At 41.4% G+C, this 18989-nt stretch overlaps 2 protein-coding genes across 2 annotated transcripts in view; both read right to left on the reverse strand.

Annotated features, from left to right (window-relative positions):
• Positions 1–8840: 8840 nt before the first annotated feature.
• LOC119727549 (TBC1 domain family member 19-like) overlaps positions 8841–18989 on the reverse strand; it is a 35543-nt gene continuing 25394 nt past the window's right edge. The window contains exon 10 of the mRNA XM_038199469.1: positions 8841–9165. Coding sequence (XP_038055397.1) covers positions 9133–9165 — 33 coding nt within the window. The 3' untranslated portion in view covers positions 8841–9132. The remainder of the gene's footprint in view (positions 9166–18989) is intronic.
• LOC119727548 (piggyBac transposable element-derived protein 4-like) lies at positions 13688–17342 on the reverse strand. The gene is made up of 2 exons (XM_038199468.1): positions 14333–17342; positions 13688–14188 (listed from the first exon to the last, which is right to left on the reverse strand). The coding sequence occupies exons 1-2, from the start codon at positions 16801–16803 to the stop codon at positions 14134–14136; spliced, it is 2526 nt and encodes an 841-aa protein (XP_038055396.1). The 5' UTR covers positions 16804–17342; the 3' UTR covers positions 13688–14133.

The following is an 18989-nucleotide window of genomic DNA, read 5'->3' on the forward strand; positions in this document are numbered from 1 at the left end:
GATGCTCAGTGTACAATTGGAGATTATTCAAGATTTGAACAATCTTTCAATCCCATACGGAAGTTTTCAACCTAGAGTGAAGAGAATTGTCCAATCGCCAATTTTCAGCTCTCTTCTTCCTTACTGTACTTTCATTCTAGTGAGTCCAAGATTCAACGTCCCCCCCCCCCCCTCCTAAGTATCCGGTTTCAGTCGCGATAAACTCCAAAGCACACCATCGACAGACGGTTCAATCCAACTGTCCGGACTTTTGCTACATTGTATGCTATTCTGGCCGTTCGTGACTATAATAAAGACGGGGCGATTCGGGGCAGGATAAACCGGGATAAAAAAGTCTTTCTTGGCACCCGAATCTCTAGTTACAACAGGGGGGTGTTTTCCTTCATCGCAATCAGTCTATTGAGTCAGATTTCCAAACATCACAAAATCTTGGAAGATGGAAGCGCCTTCTTCTTTTGTTTAAACTAGCAGAAGTGCTGTGTTGTGTCGAGCAGGTGTGGGTCAGTGAAAAGCAGATGGAACAGCCTTTCCAGTGTAGGCAGCCAATACAATTTTAGGAACGAAAAGCTTTGTAACAAAGGGATGCTGTGATTGGCTTGAAGCTGCCAGGCAGAAGCACTCGTATCATACTTCATAAACATAATTAATTTGACAACTTAGATGTGATTTACAGTTACGTATTGTTACTAATGAGTGATATACGCTTGCAAAAACAACATATTAACATGTGCTCTCAAGTTTTACCAAAAATTGAAACGAACAATTGTGTTCAAATTCAACAAATTTGAAATCTCAGTGAGCAAGAATAACAAAAACATGGTCTTTTGGACCAAAGGTTATTACAGAAAAAGACATGATACACGTGGTTGACTTTTTTAGTTGCATAACTGGAAACTGTCCAACGTGAACATGTTGAGAACTTTGAAAGATCCCTCAACAAGCTTTGTACTACACCAAGTGTGCAAGTATCAAGTGATTCATCATGCCAGCTTGAAATTGAGTTTAGTAGGAGACTGAAAGACATGCCGGACAAACCCAGTGGAATTAGGTTGTGAAGAAAGAGGGGGAAAAAAAACAACGCAAAACCGGATGCAGATGCCCTTCAGAAATCGCACCAAATAAACCAAACTGAGCAGTGCTCAACTGCGCGACTAATCAAATAATTAGGCAAATGGACGTATCCACGTTCAAGTTAGAGTGGGGAGGTTTGCGCCGAGTGGAAAGTCATTATTCAAATGCATTCGGCCACTAGGGCCACAGGATGGAAATGGACAACAAATTAATGCTCCACTCCGAAAGTAATTAAGTGGGCCAAGGTCTTCTCTCAGTACTGAGAAACATGAAACGAGATGACAGACATGATCTGAATTTCAAAGGAGATCATTCAGTGTAAAAGAAGCTGCCTTTTGCGGCTTTATGTCAAGCACAAGTACTGCATTCATTGACATTTAAGAGATAGTAGAATACAAATTGCATGTACCGGTAATTATATACTCAACAAATTTAATGCACTGAAGTAAACATGTACTAAGCCTATGTTTTCCTACATGTACTTGAGCTTGAACCACTTGAACACACCGTATGTACAGTTTCAGCTTTCCACTGAAAACTATTTTACAGCTACATGTATGTCTTCCTTTTTCAATTTGCCAAATGATAAATGTTGAAATTACATTTGACTGTGCCTAATAAATGTAATGCCATTAGGTTCTGTCTAGCCGTCATTAAGGAATGCCGCTAGTTTGAGACATGATTTACAGAAAGATACAGCTTTTGGTGGCCACTCTGTTTCATTTATTAAAGCAATCCAATTGTTTTACTGTGACTTGTGAGAAAGCCCAAAAAAAGATGCTATTCCCATGTGCCCAATTTGTCACAGTTGACCCGTGAAATTGCCATGAGCCGTTTATTGTCCCCAGGCGTCCTAAATTCACACAGTTCAAAACTAAGGCTGGCAAAGACTGATTAGCAGATCATCTGATGGCTCATCTCTGGTTAATGTTTGCCCAGGTTTAATTACCACAAGTAAGGCAACTCAATTTTCTCCCTGATCACCGTAGGCCAATGGTCATATGTGTTTACTTTTGTACTACACTCTTTACATTTTGCGCCAATTCAGGACTCAAATTGAGCGAACGTTTGCACGTTAGGAGGATTTTGGTGGAAGAGTGTGTCAGATATATCCACCACGCATCTGCAAGATTTAACCAGTTCATGCAGGGAATATTGGACAAGAACGGAACCAGGCGCAGACTTTTCACTCGGCCTCGATGGCAGGCGGGTTGAAGCCATCACTCTTGGGCAGCACGCTTGTATTTCTGGCCTCGCTCGCTGCGTGTTTCTTTTTCATCTGTTCCAAATACTGCAAAATCCTTTGCCTGTATCCGGCGCGAACTGGTTAAAAACCCTATGCAATCAGAATTAGAGGAGAATTGAGCACTATCCGCTCCGTTCACAAGTACCTCCTCACCGGCAAAGAAAGTACAGTTGGGGGTGACCGACCGACGCCATCTTGCCTGACAGCAATTTTGCCACGACGCGCAGCCGTACCACTGCGTGTACTTAGTACAAATCCCCTGGTGTGTGTGCGTCACACACAAGGAACAGTGCGAGTCAACCAGCTAAATGTCCCGCCCATGGGACGTCGTTGCTAGGTAAAACAGTCAGTGCGCAGGGTTCGGAAAAGTGCTTGCGTTTATTTGCAGCGTATGCATAACTCGCTTGGTAAAATGAATATTCATGAGATCGGGGACCACATTTGGAAATTCATTTTCTTGATAACCAGTCTTTAAAAGAAAGTTTTTACTCACAAATATAGTAGAGAATACTCAAGCCTAATTGTGAAATGAGATTTCTAAAATTTTCATAAAGTATTTTAAGAAATATGAGAATGAAAGTTTTACTGAAATTGTCGAGAAATTTCGGTTTGCGAAAACCGTCTTTTTTCTATATAAAACGAAACCGTGCAGCATCATCTTACAGTTCGATGAGAAGCTTTGTTATTAAATTCACAAATTTTCATAACCATGAATCATGTAAGTACTCAAAACAGTCAGGAGCACGCAAAATTTACGGCCATTCTGAACGTTCCGGGTACGAAAAAAATGACACTCTGGAAGCACGTGTAAGCGCCGCACGGCACGAGTGTACATTCCTCATTGGGCAAGACCCGCAACCAACACGCGTTTTGACCAATCACGTAACAGCACACAGGTCTTCCGTATGTCGGGTACCCCGCTCTACGCGTGCTTATAGATATCGTATAATCTCGAACTAAATGTGCCCAACTATAGAAAATCAACTGGCGATGTGTCCTCTCTCAAAACGATCTAGTTTCAACGACTGGTGTGCAAGAAAATAATATACTGTCAATGCTATTATTCTAGACCGTTATGATTTAAGATTCATGTAATAAACCCTTATTTTTTGGCAATAATGTCTCCCATTTTCCTGATGCTTTTTGTTTGTTGACAGGTTCAATGTGCATGAACATGAAAAATATAAACACAAATAACAATGTGTATGAACATGAAAATATAAACACAAATAATCAAAGGCATGTCTCTTTTTCTTGACTGAAATTCTGGAAAACGATTTAATCATAAAATCAGAACTTTTTAAAAGTCACATACTTTTGAGCTGGACATAATAGTTACATCAATGAGTTAACATATTACTTAAACCCTGGAAACTTGAACCACTCACACTTACAAAACATTGCTTACAAAAAGAAAGTTTCTGAAAACATAGAATGACTTAATGACATAAATATAAAACAACTTAAAAAAATGAACTTAAAAATACATGCAAGCCAAACTTTCTTCAAAGTGTAAGGTTACTAATGCTCTAGGATGTACATACACTTTCTTGCTATATTTCATGAGCTTATAAAACAAATTCCCTACCCAAGCTTGTCCACAAGCAACTCATTCTAGGACAATAACGAGGCCATTGAACTGCTCCATTCCTCGGCAATAACAGTTAAATATGCTAACAATTACACAAATCTTTAAAAAAAATTACAAGATTTGTTTAGAATGCAGTGTACAGCCGTCTGCAGAAATTTTCATCATATTTTTGGTTTTTAAATATACAGCACACTCACAAAATGACTAACTTGAGAAAAAAAAAGAAACAGTGGAAATTCAGCAATGATTGAATTGATTCTTCAGGGTTCTTCTTATACATGATCTGAATACAACATGCCATGAGAATCCCCGACGCCTAATTTGTGGATTGTTGATGACACGTCTTTGAATTTAGACATGCCAAATAAGGATTTCAGTCTAGTGATGTGTTGGGTCAGATTGACCAGGCCAAACCAACCCAAAACATTATTTTGTAAACCGAATCCGAACGGAAACCAATTTGAACTCCCTAAAACCAATCTGATCCGACCCGACAAAAATTAAGGAAAACCAACGCAAAAAAATGTTGCAACCTGACGCCACTTCCAGGATTGTGTACAAAGTCTATGTAGAGTCAAGACAATTTTAAGTATTTTCTAACAAAATTGGAAATTTATGAAAAAAAAAAGTGGCGTCAGGTTGCAAGATTTTTCCCATGTGAATTTCCAAACTGTTTGGGGTTATTTTGGGTTGAACTGACTCAACGCAATTAGAAGACTGCAAACACAATACAGAAACCGACCTGACCCGACTAAAATGGACAAACTGATGGCGACCTAACAGAAAGTCAGTTTAAGTTTGGTCGGTTTCTGGTCGGGTTTGAACAACACTAATCCGGTCGCAGAATAAAGTTTCATTTCATGGTAAATAAAGTTCCATTGAAATAGTTGCGAACTGTCTGCAAGTTCAGGTGTTGTGTTCAACTAGTCTTGACAGGAAAAAGGGTCAATCACTCTGCGTACTTGGCCTGTAAGAAAAGAGAAAGAGAGAAAACAAATCTAAGTAATAATCTACATGTATTTTGCTGATGTTTAGGAAGGAATTGTTTTAGACTACCATGACTACTTCAAAAAATCCCATCCCCACGGCAAGATCTGAAAAAAGTACCAGAGAAGAATTGTTCTTCATATTTTATGACTGACATGAATTGACCGACAAGGACAATCTTGAGTGATGCCTGTTTAATTTCATGAATTAAAAAAAAAAAATCTGATTTTTAATCGTATAGGCCTAGAGTAGTAGTATAAACATTGTTCGTACTTGTGACATGCAAAACTAACGGGTAGGAACCTATTGTCGACATCGGTGGTAATGCACCCACAAAATACGCACACAGTACACACAACCCGTACACAAAATACACGTATGACGTCATTCGAATCGCACATCGCGACTGCAATCATGCAATTTTCGCAAATATTTCGTATCAAATTAAAAATCGGCGGTAGAACCTGCAAAGGTGGGAATGCTATGGTTCGAAAGCGTAACTCTTCAACTTACCAGAAAGTGACGAATTTTGTCCCCAAATATCCCAAAACAGTCAGGAGCACCAAAAAAGTACAGGCATCGTCGAAAATGTTCGAGAATCACCTCTCATTTCACATCGCTTATTTATAACTTTAAGCTTGTAATAATCAGCAAAAAATGGTATCAATCGACGCAGAAATTATCGTAGTTTCAGAATCCACTCCATTTTTAGTCAGCTACTGCTACGAAACGGGTTTCCTGTCACTTTATCCAGGGGCACCACCGAACACTCGCAAAACCTCGTGCAATCTCGAACGGTCCGAGACCGTCCACGCGCTGCAAATAAAATCTCGCTGTGTGGCTCATTATCGAGTAGGCTGCGCACTGACTGAAAAGGGCGCCCTCTTTCGTTGGCACACGGGCCCATTGCATCATGCACAAATGCTCAGGAGCTTTCCTCAGGACATCCACGATAGTTAGCAGGAGGTCGCAGGTTCGACTCCCACCTAAGTACGCTTGAGTAATCTCTAAGAAAGCACCAAGTTTACAGAGCTTTTATTATTTTGGTCAGAGGGCCATTCCATAAAATCCACCGTATATCCGACCACATGATGTACATATACAAGATCGTAAAGGTGGTGGTACCTTAGTTTGGTCTTGTAATCGTTTTCTACTCATTGGATGTCACATATAAGTGGTGTCACATATAAGTGATGTATCACATTCACTTTTCCAACAGCAGCTCATTAAAGTGTCTGACATGTACGTCCACATTTACAAAATAGCCCCACAGGCAAATTATTTTTGACAAATCCCTTCATAAATGAACTTAACCAAAAGGAAAGATGAACAGAAAAGGGATGGCTGGAAACTGAGCGATGAGTCTTGACTCTTCTTGACTCTTCTTAGACATAAGATTGAATAGCGTGCTGTCTGACTGCAGAATCGAAGGATTTTTGTGTTTCTCCTGTTTTTCCTTGCAATGGTTCCTCAGTACTAGCTTTCTTTGCTTTGATTGGCTCTTGGACCTGATGTGGTCAAATCCGGCACATGCTACGGGTCGATATGCACCAGCTGGATTACTGCCAAGGCCCACACTTTGTATACATCCACACACTGATGTGCATGAGCATGGGTCCTAATCTAGCCGCTTTCAATTGCCGGGTGCCTCATTTTATAGTCCATTTGTCCGCTCCTCTGACAGCGGTCGACTGTGAAAACGGAGCGTGAACGCAGGCACGACTTGGGTGATTGAGCGGCACGGCAGTGGATGTTTACTGAGGGACAACCGATTGGGCAAACAGAGGGCCTGGAGGGTTTCACGGTGCCACTTCCTGGATTGGTACGGTGCCTGTGTGCGCTCTGAGATCAAGGGGTAGGGTAAGGGGTAGGGGGGGGGGGGGACACGGGGATGTCTTGGGCATAGCGCTTGAGTTAGCATTGGAGTGTCTGTTGTGATGCCGGCGTGGCATTATAAGCTACGGATCAATGGCGGTATAGGATGCAAGCAATAAACTGGCTTTGATTGTAAACTGACTTATAGTTACCGACAACAGGTTTTTGAGAACAGACTCTCACACAACCATGTAGGCTATGCTTCACCGATTGATATGAGAATAATCATCATACATTCAACTATGTTCAGGGGCTCTTTCATAAGAGAAGCCAAAATAATATTTACTTAGGCCTATTGCAAAAAGCCCCAGAGATAAAAACAACATAGGACATTTAAGTTTACTGTTTATCCAGAGTTACTTGTATGTAAAGACAGGAAAAATCACAGAATTATAATGGTTTCTTTGTATAAATTATCTGATCACTTCAAAATGCAAATGATCATATCAACTTCAACGATGATAAAATTACGTCTGGTATCTTTTAAACATGACATTTCTGTGGCGTCTATCTGCCATAAAGTCAAGTCATAAATAAAACTTACGTGCATAGCATTAATAAACTTTAATTTATGCAAATAATTTAAGCCAAGAGTTTTCCCTGTGAATACCAACACAACATGATCGCCCCAAGTCAACTCACAGCTACACTCTTAACCGCATGCAGAATCGCACGCTATATATGTACATGACAGATTTGCAAAAACAGGCTTACCAAAAAAATCTTCATGCAATGTACATTTGTACATTGCTTCTTAGTTGATCTGTGCTGTGCACATAAATTGTAATGCTGTAAGCTGGGAAAGAAAACAGAGAAGAAAACAAAGAAGAAAACAGAGAAGAAAACAGAGACGAAATCAGAGAAGAAAACAGAGACGAAATCAGAGAAGAAACGGAGAAGAAAACAGAGAAGAAAACAGAGAAGAAAACAGAGACGAAATCGGAGAAGAATCGGAGAAGAAAACAGAGAAGAAAACAGGGACGAAAACAGAGAAGAAATCGGAGAAGAAACGGAGTAGAAAACAGAGAAGAAAACAGGGACGAAATCGGAGAAGAAACGGAGAAGAAAACAGAGAAGAATCAGAGAAGAAAACAGAGAAGAAAACAGAGAAGAAAACAGAGAAGAAAAACAGAGAAGAAAACAGAGAAGAAAAAAAAACTAGAGGTTTGTCAAAGGCTTGTTCCAGATCTTCCAATGTGCGACAGGTTTAACCAGGCAATGTGATTTTGATCACTCATTGCTCTAACCTGCCATTGAAAGACGCTCGATCCCTTTTGCCAAATACATGTTTTGATATTGGCTAGTGGTAATAGACAGGTACAGTGATGTACGGTCAATGATTAACCAAGCAAACTACTTGAGCTCCGTTTGTCAGATCGTTCATTAACGCTCTGCCTTCCTTGCATTCAAAATGCAAAGCGGCTTTTTGATAAGTCATTAAAAACTTTATTTAATACCAATTTTTTAAAATAGTGATCAATACACGTTTAAATGCAGTGCCACTGCCAGAAGGGAGGAGAAAATTCCATTCTTACTGCAAATTCTCTATGAAGTTTCTCTCCTCAACAAAGGGGGGGGGGCTTGAAGAGGAACTTTGCTCCAACACAATGTTGGTGACAGTGCTCAACTTGAGCTTCACTCAAAAAATCTCAGCCACACCCTTTTGTTTCCACAAAAGTTGCATATTTATACAAGATACCTTTCGGTTTTTTCATTAAAAAAAAACACAAGTAGAATATTTAACCATCTGGTTAACACTCTCAAAATGTGTTACAAGGACAACGCCTACACTTTTTTCTTTTTAATTCTAAATGAAACTGAGGTTGATAGTTCGGTCTGTTTAGTCAATGAAGTCAATTGGGATGGAATCACCGAATGTAATAACAGCATTTCCGGCCCCCGCGGCCAATACTACAGGTGGCAACGTTGCAGCAAATCGTTTTTCCATATCACCGCATCCCAATCCGCAATACTGCGCTCTTCCTCATTATCGGATCCAGCACCGGTGAGCTGTAAAACTTCACTCAATTTGGGAGCCGACAAGTCCCGACTCAATATCCAAAAAAAAAAAAAAAAACACCCTTTTCCTTTTTTCTGTTTAAAATTCACATGCTTCTCTTTGTTTTAGTTTCCTCCTCCCTTTGCCACGCACCTGTTCGTAACAATCTCGCCTGATTTAACGTGGCCAGAAGCCAAACGGAGCGTTTCTCCGCTTACACAACGCACACACGGCTATCCCTGTCAGTCACTGTGGGCCCTGACGCGTTGCCGCAGACTCCCCCGGTTTTCATTAAACCAGCCTCCCAGTAGATGATACGTTGGCAGCCGGTGTCAGTCCGGGAGAGACGACACGGCTTATTGGTTAAGCTACACCGTATGGTGTGGGACGGAGTGCCTGCAGGAAAAAGGTAAGGGTAATGATTTCCCTCAACTGGTGATAATCCAATCTGCTCACACGCAGGCTCTGTGGAGAGGCTGTGCTGAGAACTGGACAGTCTACCTGTATCGCTGGGGGAGTGGAGGTCTCTGCTGTGCCTGTGAGTGAGACAGCATCACTGCAGAATGCTCCGTTCCTGAGAGGGTGGCATAACAGGTTCGGCTCTGACCGCAACGACATGTATACATAGTCTCAAGCCGGATTAGGATGATGACAAACTGTTTGGCTGTGGGCTTGGGTCGATTCCAAACCAAGTGCGGACTGATCGCGGGAGAGGCATCAGGGAAGGATTAAAACTGCAAGTGAAATGTAATCTTTAGCCTGGTGATTTATTGACCAGTGCCTCAGTGACTGGACCGTGTTGGACTTTCTTCATAAAAAGTAAGACAACTTTCTTTTACCTTTTTTTAAATTCATTCCATTTTTTGTTAGCTTATGAACTGAAAACAAACAATGTAAGTCTGGTCTAAGTTGCTTATTTCAAGACTTTAATTTAAAGAAAAGTATAGCATTCCAATGAATTGCCTAATTTCAGGGTCTGCCTGTTGGAATGTGAGAAAACATTTTTTTTAAATTCTCAAGAACTTTGTATTGCTGCATATCGTTCATCCGAAATCTCCTAAACAAATCTTACAGTATTGGACAGTTATCTGGTAAAATTCCTATCAGATTTGTGAATTTCTCAAGTCAGTCCATTCTTCAATAAAAATGTGATTCATTTTAAACATTCACAATGCCATTACCATGCAAAAAGATTTGCAGAGCATGAGACTTAAAACCACAATGATCGACAACCCAGGGAGTGGTACACTTTAGAAAAAATTGAAAGAGAACTAAATCAAAACAAATATTGAAAGTACTTACAAAAAAGTAAAAAAGAGGAACCAAAAACAAAAAGGAAAAAGAATCTAGAGCCTAAGCCATACGTTAGAACTAAAGGGAGGTAATTTAGATTGGTACTGATTTACAGGGAAATTATTCAAAAGGCTGCTTGTGTAGAAATTCATTGGCCACAAATTAAATAAATCAAACTTGTGTACACCAAGTTTTGTTCAGTTAACACAATCACACATAACAATGTATGAAAATTTCTCTCGGAACTTTTTCGTTCTAAATTTTTCCAAATGTTCAATGTCTTCAAGGGCAGATCCAGGAGGGGGGGGGGGGGGGGGGGGCAACGGGGGCCATGTCTCCCCCACCCCTAAAAAAGAAACGAACCCAATATTGTGTTTTTGTTAGTGACGTCACAATAAAGGCAGGCACTGCATACACCACCATCTTTTCCTCAAAAAAAAATGTTTAAAGTGGCCGGAAATTGCCTCAGATTGCCGTAATTTTTTGGACCCACTTTTTGGGGACCAAAATTGTTTTTGGCCCCCCCCCCCAAAAAAAATTGTGGTCTGGATCCTCCCTTGAATGTCTTTCACTTGACTTTACCTATGACATTTACTTATGGCAAACACTGATCGTGTGTGAAGAATAACATACTTGTAGTAGGATGCTAACTTCCTAACATTAAGAAAAAACACTTGCCATTGTAAAAAATATACTTGAAATCGGAATCTGAGTAAGCACTGTTCTGATAAAGATGCGTGATGGTGCCTGTAGGAGCACTATCTTGACAGTCAAGCACGTGTGTAATGCTTCACGCACATCAAACTCAAACAAGGCGTGTGAATTGCGTAGAGAGTGCAAATTTGCAGCGGTTTGTACATTAGAACCCACTGTCTGTCATTCGGCAATTTTTTTTTTAAGATTTATCAAAGAACACTACAAGTTTCCTCCATAAAAGAGTCCCTTTGTTTAAAGGGAAGATACAACATTCGCAAACTTCAAAAAACGAATTGATCAAATTATCACAAAATATCTTACTGGGTTGTTAGGGAATAAAAGTCTAAAGCATCCTGTAAAGTTGGGGCTCCTGGTGTGCTGACATATTCAAGAAAAACTGCATTTTTCCAACACTGGTCGGCCGACCAGCGTTGGAGAAAACTGGCTTTTTTCAAAAATTGCTCCGAATTTTTCATATTTAGTTCGTCTGCATTTTCTTTGCAATTGATCACACACCTGTGAAGACTACAAGCCTGCTAGACTGATTCTCAGACCTTACAATTCCCCAAAGTCCATAAATTGCTCCATTTCATCTTAAGTGGCGTCAGGGAACCAGACTACAAAAATATGATTGGTTTTCTTGGTTTTTCCAACTTCTACGAACCCAAAACGTGAAACAAGTCAGTGTTACAATATTTGCCATAACATACTAATCATCCAAATCCATTTATTTCTGAAAATTGCAGCAAAAGCAAATGTTGTACATTCCCTTTAAAACCAGAAAGATAATTGCTCATTGTATATGAAAGTGTTAGCCCAAACTTTATGACATTTTTGGAAGGAGTCTTGTCAAATCAACCACTATGCCAGAACATCATGATGTGCTCTTTATACTTCAAGGGTCTTCAATACCAAAGAAATAGTGACTGGGTTTTAATTACCTTCCTCAATCCTACAAAATCTTCCCAGACCTCCTGCTGTGATCTGGAAGGGTTACGGCTTATTCATTGTGTTAACTTCTTGATATTTGCTGATATGAGAAAAAGAATCAAATCTAAGATATCATGCAAGGTTTTCAAAACAAAAAAAATCTAACAAACTGTATTGAATAACAAAACTTATGGACTTCTACTCCAAATATCAAGAATTTAATTTTGTTTGAATGGAACAGAATTTAACCAAGATACAAATTATTCACAAGATGGGATTAGCATCAGGATGATAAATTCAATATAAGGTTTTGCCCTTCATTGAGGTATTTTATCAACACTGTGTAATAATAATAATAATCGGCATTTAAGAACGCTCTTATTAGTAAAGTAACTCACAGCGCTTACAGTATTATAATTACCCCTGATCATTGGGCCAATTAAACATTCCAAATACCATCTCAGCTCCCTGGGGAGTATACAGCTCGATGCTGCCTGTTAGGCGCAAGCAAGCTTATTCAATCACAATAACCATCTCTGCCCTCACAGGTACCAATTTACTCCTGGGTGGAGAGAAGCAACGAGTGACAAAGTGCCTTGCTCAAGGGCACACGCACCATGACCCCAGGCTGGACTCGAACCCACAACCCGCAGCTTTACTCAGTGTTCTCCCAAGTGATTTTGAGGGAAAATGTCGACAAGCTTACTCGGGTGGGATTCGAACCCATAACGTCCCGCTTACTAGTCTGCACTAGTAAGCAGGAGGTTGTGGGTTCGAGTCCCACCCGAGTAAATTGTGAATTTTTTCTGACAGTCACTTGGGACATGACCGTTTATAAAATACAATGTACGTTGGTAAAGAGCAAAACCACTGAAGATGCTAGTAGAGAGGCTTGCATGTACAACTACAAGGAACGCCAAATCTTTCAGATCACTGGCACTTGACATTTTCCTCAAACTCCAATCTACAAGATCTACCGGCGATTCTTCTAACATGCTCGTCACACTCACGCCGCAAACGCAACCCGTTACAGACGCCAAACCATTCGGAATCACGCAATCAACATTGCCGAGCGGGGGGAGGTTTTTATCGCAGACATCATTAAGTGGCTCATTGGACTGGACACAGAATGTTGATGTGTATGTGAACATGAGTGACATGTTCCATGACTGACACTCTGAATTGTTTTCCCTGCCGATACTTTCCAGTCTCTATTCCTCCTGGATAGAGACTGTACTAAACAACTGTCACATACAATTTTATCGATGTCTTGTGCATTCTTCTTCTTGAGATAAATTTCTTGAGGCTGGTGAAAATGTTTTTGGAGATAGGGCCTGACAGAATTAGAATATTAATACAAAAAAATCACACAAAGTGATCAAAAATAGACACAGAATAACTAGAATTAAGAACTTTTAGAAAAACTGCTTTTTAATTTGATAACATATAGGCCTAGGCCTGTAAGTGTGTTGTATTGTTGCAATAATGCTGTTGAACCGTTACACAGTCAGTGGTACAGCATACATTTTGTGCAATCAGGGATCGGAGTGAAAAACATAATGGAATGGAATGGCTGCAGGTTTCCTAATGTGACTTCCTTTGATTCCTAGTTATGGAAGTTTCAAGGAAGTTCCATGGAAGTTCTTTGGAAATTCTGGAAGAAACAATATATGGATTGTCTGGGTTATGTTCCTTTTTTCTCTTGCTTCTTCTTCTTCAAATTTTCCATAATTACATTTTCTGCTTATTCCTACTGTAACTTCCTCGATACCCTACAACAGAAGTTCTCAATTTCAAGGAAGTTGTTGTAGATCAAGACATTCCCATTTCTCTTGCTCGTTTTCTAAAATGCTGTTTTTTTAACCCTAACCGCACCCAACGCTACAAAATACTACTGGTAGTAATATGTAGTACTCGGTACTGAAGCTCATTTTTGTGCTGTGCTGGTAGTAATTTTTAGTACTCGGTACTTCACCTAACTACAACAAATAGTACTATGTAGTAGTATGTACTGGCAGTGTGTGGAGGGAAACTGTCTGTATTCATCTAAGGCGGAAACACAACATGAACTGCTGGTTTTCAGAGATGATACAATTTTTATCTTAGCCTTCTAATTCATGGACAAAAATAACCTGAGCCTTCTTGACTTAACCCAAGTCCCTTGAATCAAATGGCTTGGATTGGAGGTAAACTGTCTGTATTCATCTAAGGCGGAAACACAACATGAACTGCTGGTTTTCAGAGATGATACAATTTTTATCTTAGCCTTCTAATTCATGGACAAAAATAACCTGAGCCTTCTTGACTTAACCCGAGTCCCTTGAATCAAATGGCTTGTTGTTTTTTTTTGGTGTTTTTTTTTTTTTTTTTTTTTTTGAGATTTTTTGTATTTTTTTTTCTGGAGGTTAGTGGAGGTTGGGGAGGGTGTCCTCGATCCTGTTGTTCTTAGTTGTCGGTGTCGGGGTCCTCTGCGACTGGAATCCCGGAAATGGCATGGTATCTGTGGGGAAATGAAACAACATTTGCCATTTCTAATTATTTGCAATAGAAAGAATTTTGTTTTTTATATTTGAACTGTCAATAGCAAGAAGGAGCAGCAACTTTTAGTGATTTTATCAACAATGTTTGTGAAGTTTGTTATTACCTTGGAAAGCAGTAGCTTGTGCAGAGATGGACGCCGCAGGCAGCACAGCCAAAGTGCGTCTTCACTGGGAAGCCGGAGGGTGTCTTCTTCTTGTCCCGGGCACACTGCTTACATCCTTTGGGAAATTTGGCACCCATGTAGACAAGGCTGTGAAGCCCCCCAAAGTTGTGAAGTGGCACTCGGGGTGTCTTTGGCTGCCGTTTGGTCTTGGATCCATGTGCGTAGCCTTGGATGAGCTGCTCGGCAACATCCATGGTGAAGTGGCAGTGGTTCAATGGACCAGATTCATCATAGGATGTGTCGTCTTCTGATCCATCAGAGAGGTGTTGCTGCAGATGCTGCTTATAGCACAACCATCCATTGACGCGGCAGATGTCCACTAGGAAATACACGACCTGCTTCCACCAGTCTTGGGATTTCCTGTTGATAGCATGGTAGCTACGTAGCTGGTCAGCCCGATCTACGCCGCCCATGTGCTGACAGTAATCGATGACTGCTGGTGGAGCTGGAACCCGGTGGGCCTGCCGTGCCTGGGCACCTTCGATGGTGTAGCGGCGTTCCACAAAGTCTCGGGCTGGGTCCCTGAAAGCAGAGTGAGCAGAGGACAGAGTGGACAGCAGGGAAGAGTCGTTCCACAAGGTGTAAGTCAGCTGTCCACTCTGTCTTGCGTAGAAAGTCCCCCTAGGTGTCTTTCGGATGTTCTGAACGGCGGCCAGGTTGGTGCTATTCTTCTTGGGATTGGCAGACAGGTCTAGAGGAAGTCTCGCCGAATTCATCTTGATCGCCCCAGTGAGGTAGGTCCCTCGCTGTAGGAGCTGGTTGGCCAGGTCCCTCGACGTATATAGCTTGTCCGTGAATATATGATGGAAGCGGTCCAGGTGAGAAGCAGCCACTGACATTGCAATGTCCACCATTTTCTTTGGGGTCTTGCTGTGGGTATGGATGACAAAGTCGCATATGTAACCGGTGGAACTTTCGGCCATGGCGTAGACTTTGAAACCTGCTCGAATCGGTTTGCATGGCATAAAAACTTTCTGGCACCATGCACGAAAGCCTCTGTAGGGGATCATCGCCTCGTCAATTGCAAGATGTTTGCGGCAATTATATTTGGTGCGGCAGTTGGCGAGGATGTTGTCCCAAAGGGTCTTGAAGTAGAACTTCTGGTGGCTGCGTATGTAGTTGAATTTGGCCTGCTTTTCCTCGGTGGTGGTGGATGGCATTTTTTTAGGGTCTGCCCCTGGGTCGGAGCAAGCAAGATGACTTGCCAGAACGTTGAATCTCGCTCTTGTCATTGTCTTGGCAATAAGATCGTTCCGAAATCCAGGCCTGGTAGACCAGTAGTCCTTGGCATTGGCGATTCTTGTCAGGCCCATGATCATGTGGATCCCGAACCAGGCCCGGATCTCGGCAGTTGAAGTTCGATGTTCTATATTGGCCAGTTGTAGGTTGATGTTGGTCATTTCGGCGATGAAAGAAAACAGGGCCAGCGAAAAGAACTTCAAGAAGTAATCTACTGCCCGCATCCCAGCTTGCTTGGGAAAAGTTGGCCCAGGTGGTGTCGGGCCTGCAAAAGGATGGGTGAAAACCCGCCTCAGTTGGCTGGACCACTGATGGACGTCTTCGTCCAGCACTGCACCTGCCCCTGCCTCCCTGGGATCATTATCTGCAGCTGGAGTGGCGTTGGTCTTCTTTTTTCTTTGCCGTTTTGCTGGACGGGCCTGCTGTTCTTTGACCTGGTCATCATCATCTTCATCTTCCTCGTCTGCCTGGGCCTCCTCTTCTTCTCCCTCAGACCAGAACCCTTCAATGAATAGGTCGCTTTCCTCATCTTCATCAAGGGATTGACCTGGAAGGTACTCCTCGTCTTCGTCCTCTGATGAGCTGGTCTCTGCCAAAGCCCGATACTTGGGTCTCGCATCTCTCTGGATGGCCATGTAGTGACTTCGTTCAGTGTGTGACATGGGCCTGGAGGGACCTGCTTGGTCTGGCGCCATAGCCTCGTCATCAATGTGTCGACTCTTCTCCTTTTTCTTTCCTCTCTTCTCCTTCGCTGGCTCTTGGGGGACACAGGAGGGGCCTGGTGGATGGGATATCTTGTCTTCATTTCTCTTCTTGTCCTTCTTTGTCTTTTTCTTCCGAGCAGGCTCCGTCCTCAACTGTTCCTCCGCCCTCAACTGTTCCTCAGACTCCTCACTTGTCTTGTCTCTCTTTTTCTCCTTCCTTGATTTCTTCCGAGTCGGCTCCTGGCTTGTTTCTTGACTGGCCTCCTGGCTTGACTTCGTTCTTTTCTTGTGTTTCTTCGACTTCTTCTTCGTCTTCTCACCACCTTCCATTTCTCTTTCCTCCCGAGCCATAGCACTACGCAGGTTGTCTTGCCTAGTACCCCCACCAGCCAGCAATGCACTTGTGAAAGTTGCCCCCTCAGACTGGGACAGACTTGTCTGTAGCTCTCTCACCTCACGGGCCGTCATATTTACTCAATGGGGGAAACATGCAAGAACTACCAACTGGCTGATGTTGTGTGTGTGCGATAATTTCAAAATTTCCACTCCTTATATACCTTTCCAGGGTATGATAATTTACATAGTTATGGTTGAAACTGCTCTTATTGGTTTATTGTCTAATTACCTTGATAATGAAATATCATATATGTTTCTATAATCATTGGTCCCTTTGACTGCCTTATGTAATGATGAAAATTTAAATACCATGTGATAAAACTCAACTTTTTAATTGGATCAATTTCCCGCCATATGTAAATGATACAGTTAAGCCTATTGTACCGGTACATGTACATGTTACCATACATCAACACCATAAATTTATTTTTCATCAGTTTGGCATTACATTTTGTTACCTACCTACCTGGAACATAAATGCTGAAGTCCAACACTGATCATGCTCACCTTTGTCTGTCATCAACCCCATTACCGTCCCAAAGTGCTGGAGACTTTTGGCCTTAACAGCCTTACCCACCCCAGTACACCCTCCCATAGCATACTTACCTATTCCCCCCCCCCCCCCCCCAAGAAAACTCAGTGCTAAAAAGTACTATGATGATAGATGGGTTGAAGGACACAGTACTACAACATACTAAACACACTTAGTAAATGGTAGTATCCAGTAACTTGTCAGTGTACACACAAGTAGTATTTAGTAGTAGCCAGCAAGATGCCCCTATGGTGCAATGTACTGACATCAAAGGCAAAGAGACTCAGTACTACAGAATACTAAGTAGTATTTTTTAGTATGTGGTACTTTACCCCAAATTAAGATTTAGGCGGTTAGGGTTAATAATCTGATTATCCTGTAATATGTGATTTCCTTCTCTTCTCATTAAAAAAATCAGTTTCCCATAATCATACTAATCCATATATGTGACTTATCATTGTAATAATTGAAGTACCTGGTTGAACGACTGCTTACAGGAATTCTAAGGATTGAATAACCACGGTGATTTATAGATGGAATATCACCATCAACACTTCTAATGATACAAGCTTCCTCATCGTTATCAATTAGTCATCACACACTTGCGCGTGACATTATCCAGCTTGCGCAAAGTTTATTCGATACCCAATAATTGGGCAATGTGTCCAAATCTGACAAAGTCAAAGCTGTGGCGACAGGCTGTGTGGTGCTGTCAAAGGACTTTTTCGAGCAGTGAACCCAGGCTTTGGGCAGTGAACCAAGAATTGTTGAACGCTAATTCTTAAAAGAATCAGAAGATGTCAAACTCTTCACAAAGAAACTCAAAACACATTTTTGTTTATATCCACCTGTCCCATCAATTAGCCAGTTACTGTGGCAGAACCTTTTCAAGCAGTGAACCAAGGCTCTAGAAATGTTGAATGCCAATTCTTAGAGAAACAAAAGATGTTCACAAAGAAACTCAAAACACATTCTTGTTTATATCCGCCTTTCACATCAACCATTGTTTTTCAACAAAATTACATGTAAAGATATTGAGGACAATAATAAATGGCAGTACATAGATCTAGATAAAAAAATACCTGAACTGGAAGACCTGTCAAATAAACATTCTTGAATTACTTCAGAATAAGACCAAACGAAAACAAAAAATGAAGGAGAAAGATGGCCTCCTGCAAGGCAGCGACACAATTCAAGTGGCAGAGTCTCTAATTTCATTTCTCCGGCGACCAATTTATGTTTTTGCTCCTCTGAAATATTGGCACAAATATCTTAAATATGCACTCGTCTCTCCCCCTCTCCCCCCCCCCCCCCTCCATTAGCAATCATATAATTGCATAGTGGGGCGCATCGCGCCTCTGCGCAGGCGACAATTGCTGGATTTTGTTCTTTACACGGGTGAGGTCCAGAGCGTATGTTTTATTGCCAATTAGCGTGGAGGCATGCTTGGTTGTTTTTTTTATCATGCGAGACGTGCAGGTAGCCTGTGGTCGTGAAGGGCACGTCCATTCCCGTAGGCGAAACCTTTTTAATTGGGTAATAAAGTATGTGCGTTAATGGGAGTGGAGTGAAGAGAAATTACACAGCCTAATTACCCTGGTAGTTCAGATGAAGGTGTGGTCTAGAAATTTATATGATAACTACTCCATCGTCTGGAACTCAAATGTTTGATGAAGTTGCAAAACGTTAGTTCTCTTGTCCTGCGTCATGGACTGAAGATTTTGTA

Source organism: Patiria miniata, unplaced genomic scaffold (genome assembly GCF_015706575.1).
Source record: "Patiria miniata isolate m_02_andy unplaced genomic scaffold, ASM1570657v1 HiC_scaffold_20, whole genome shotgun sequence".
NCBI classification, from domain to species: Eukaryota; Metazoa; Echinodermata; class Asteroidea; order Valvatida; family Asterinidae; genus Patiria; species Patiria miniata.

What these genes read in the sequence shown, in the direction of transcription:
- LOC119727548 (XM_038199468.1), bottom strand. Translation starts at nt 16,803, where the DNA reads ATGACGGCCCGTGAGGTGAGAGAGCTACAGACAAGTCTGTCCCAGTCT. An exon ending in ACAAGCTACTGCTTTCCAAG is followed by an intron (nt 14,189 to 14,332) that starts GTAATAACAAAC and finishes ATTTCCCCACAG; the next exon opens with ATACCATGCCATTTCCGGGA.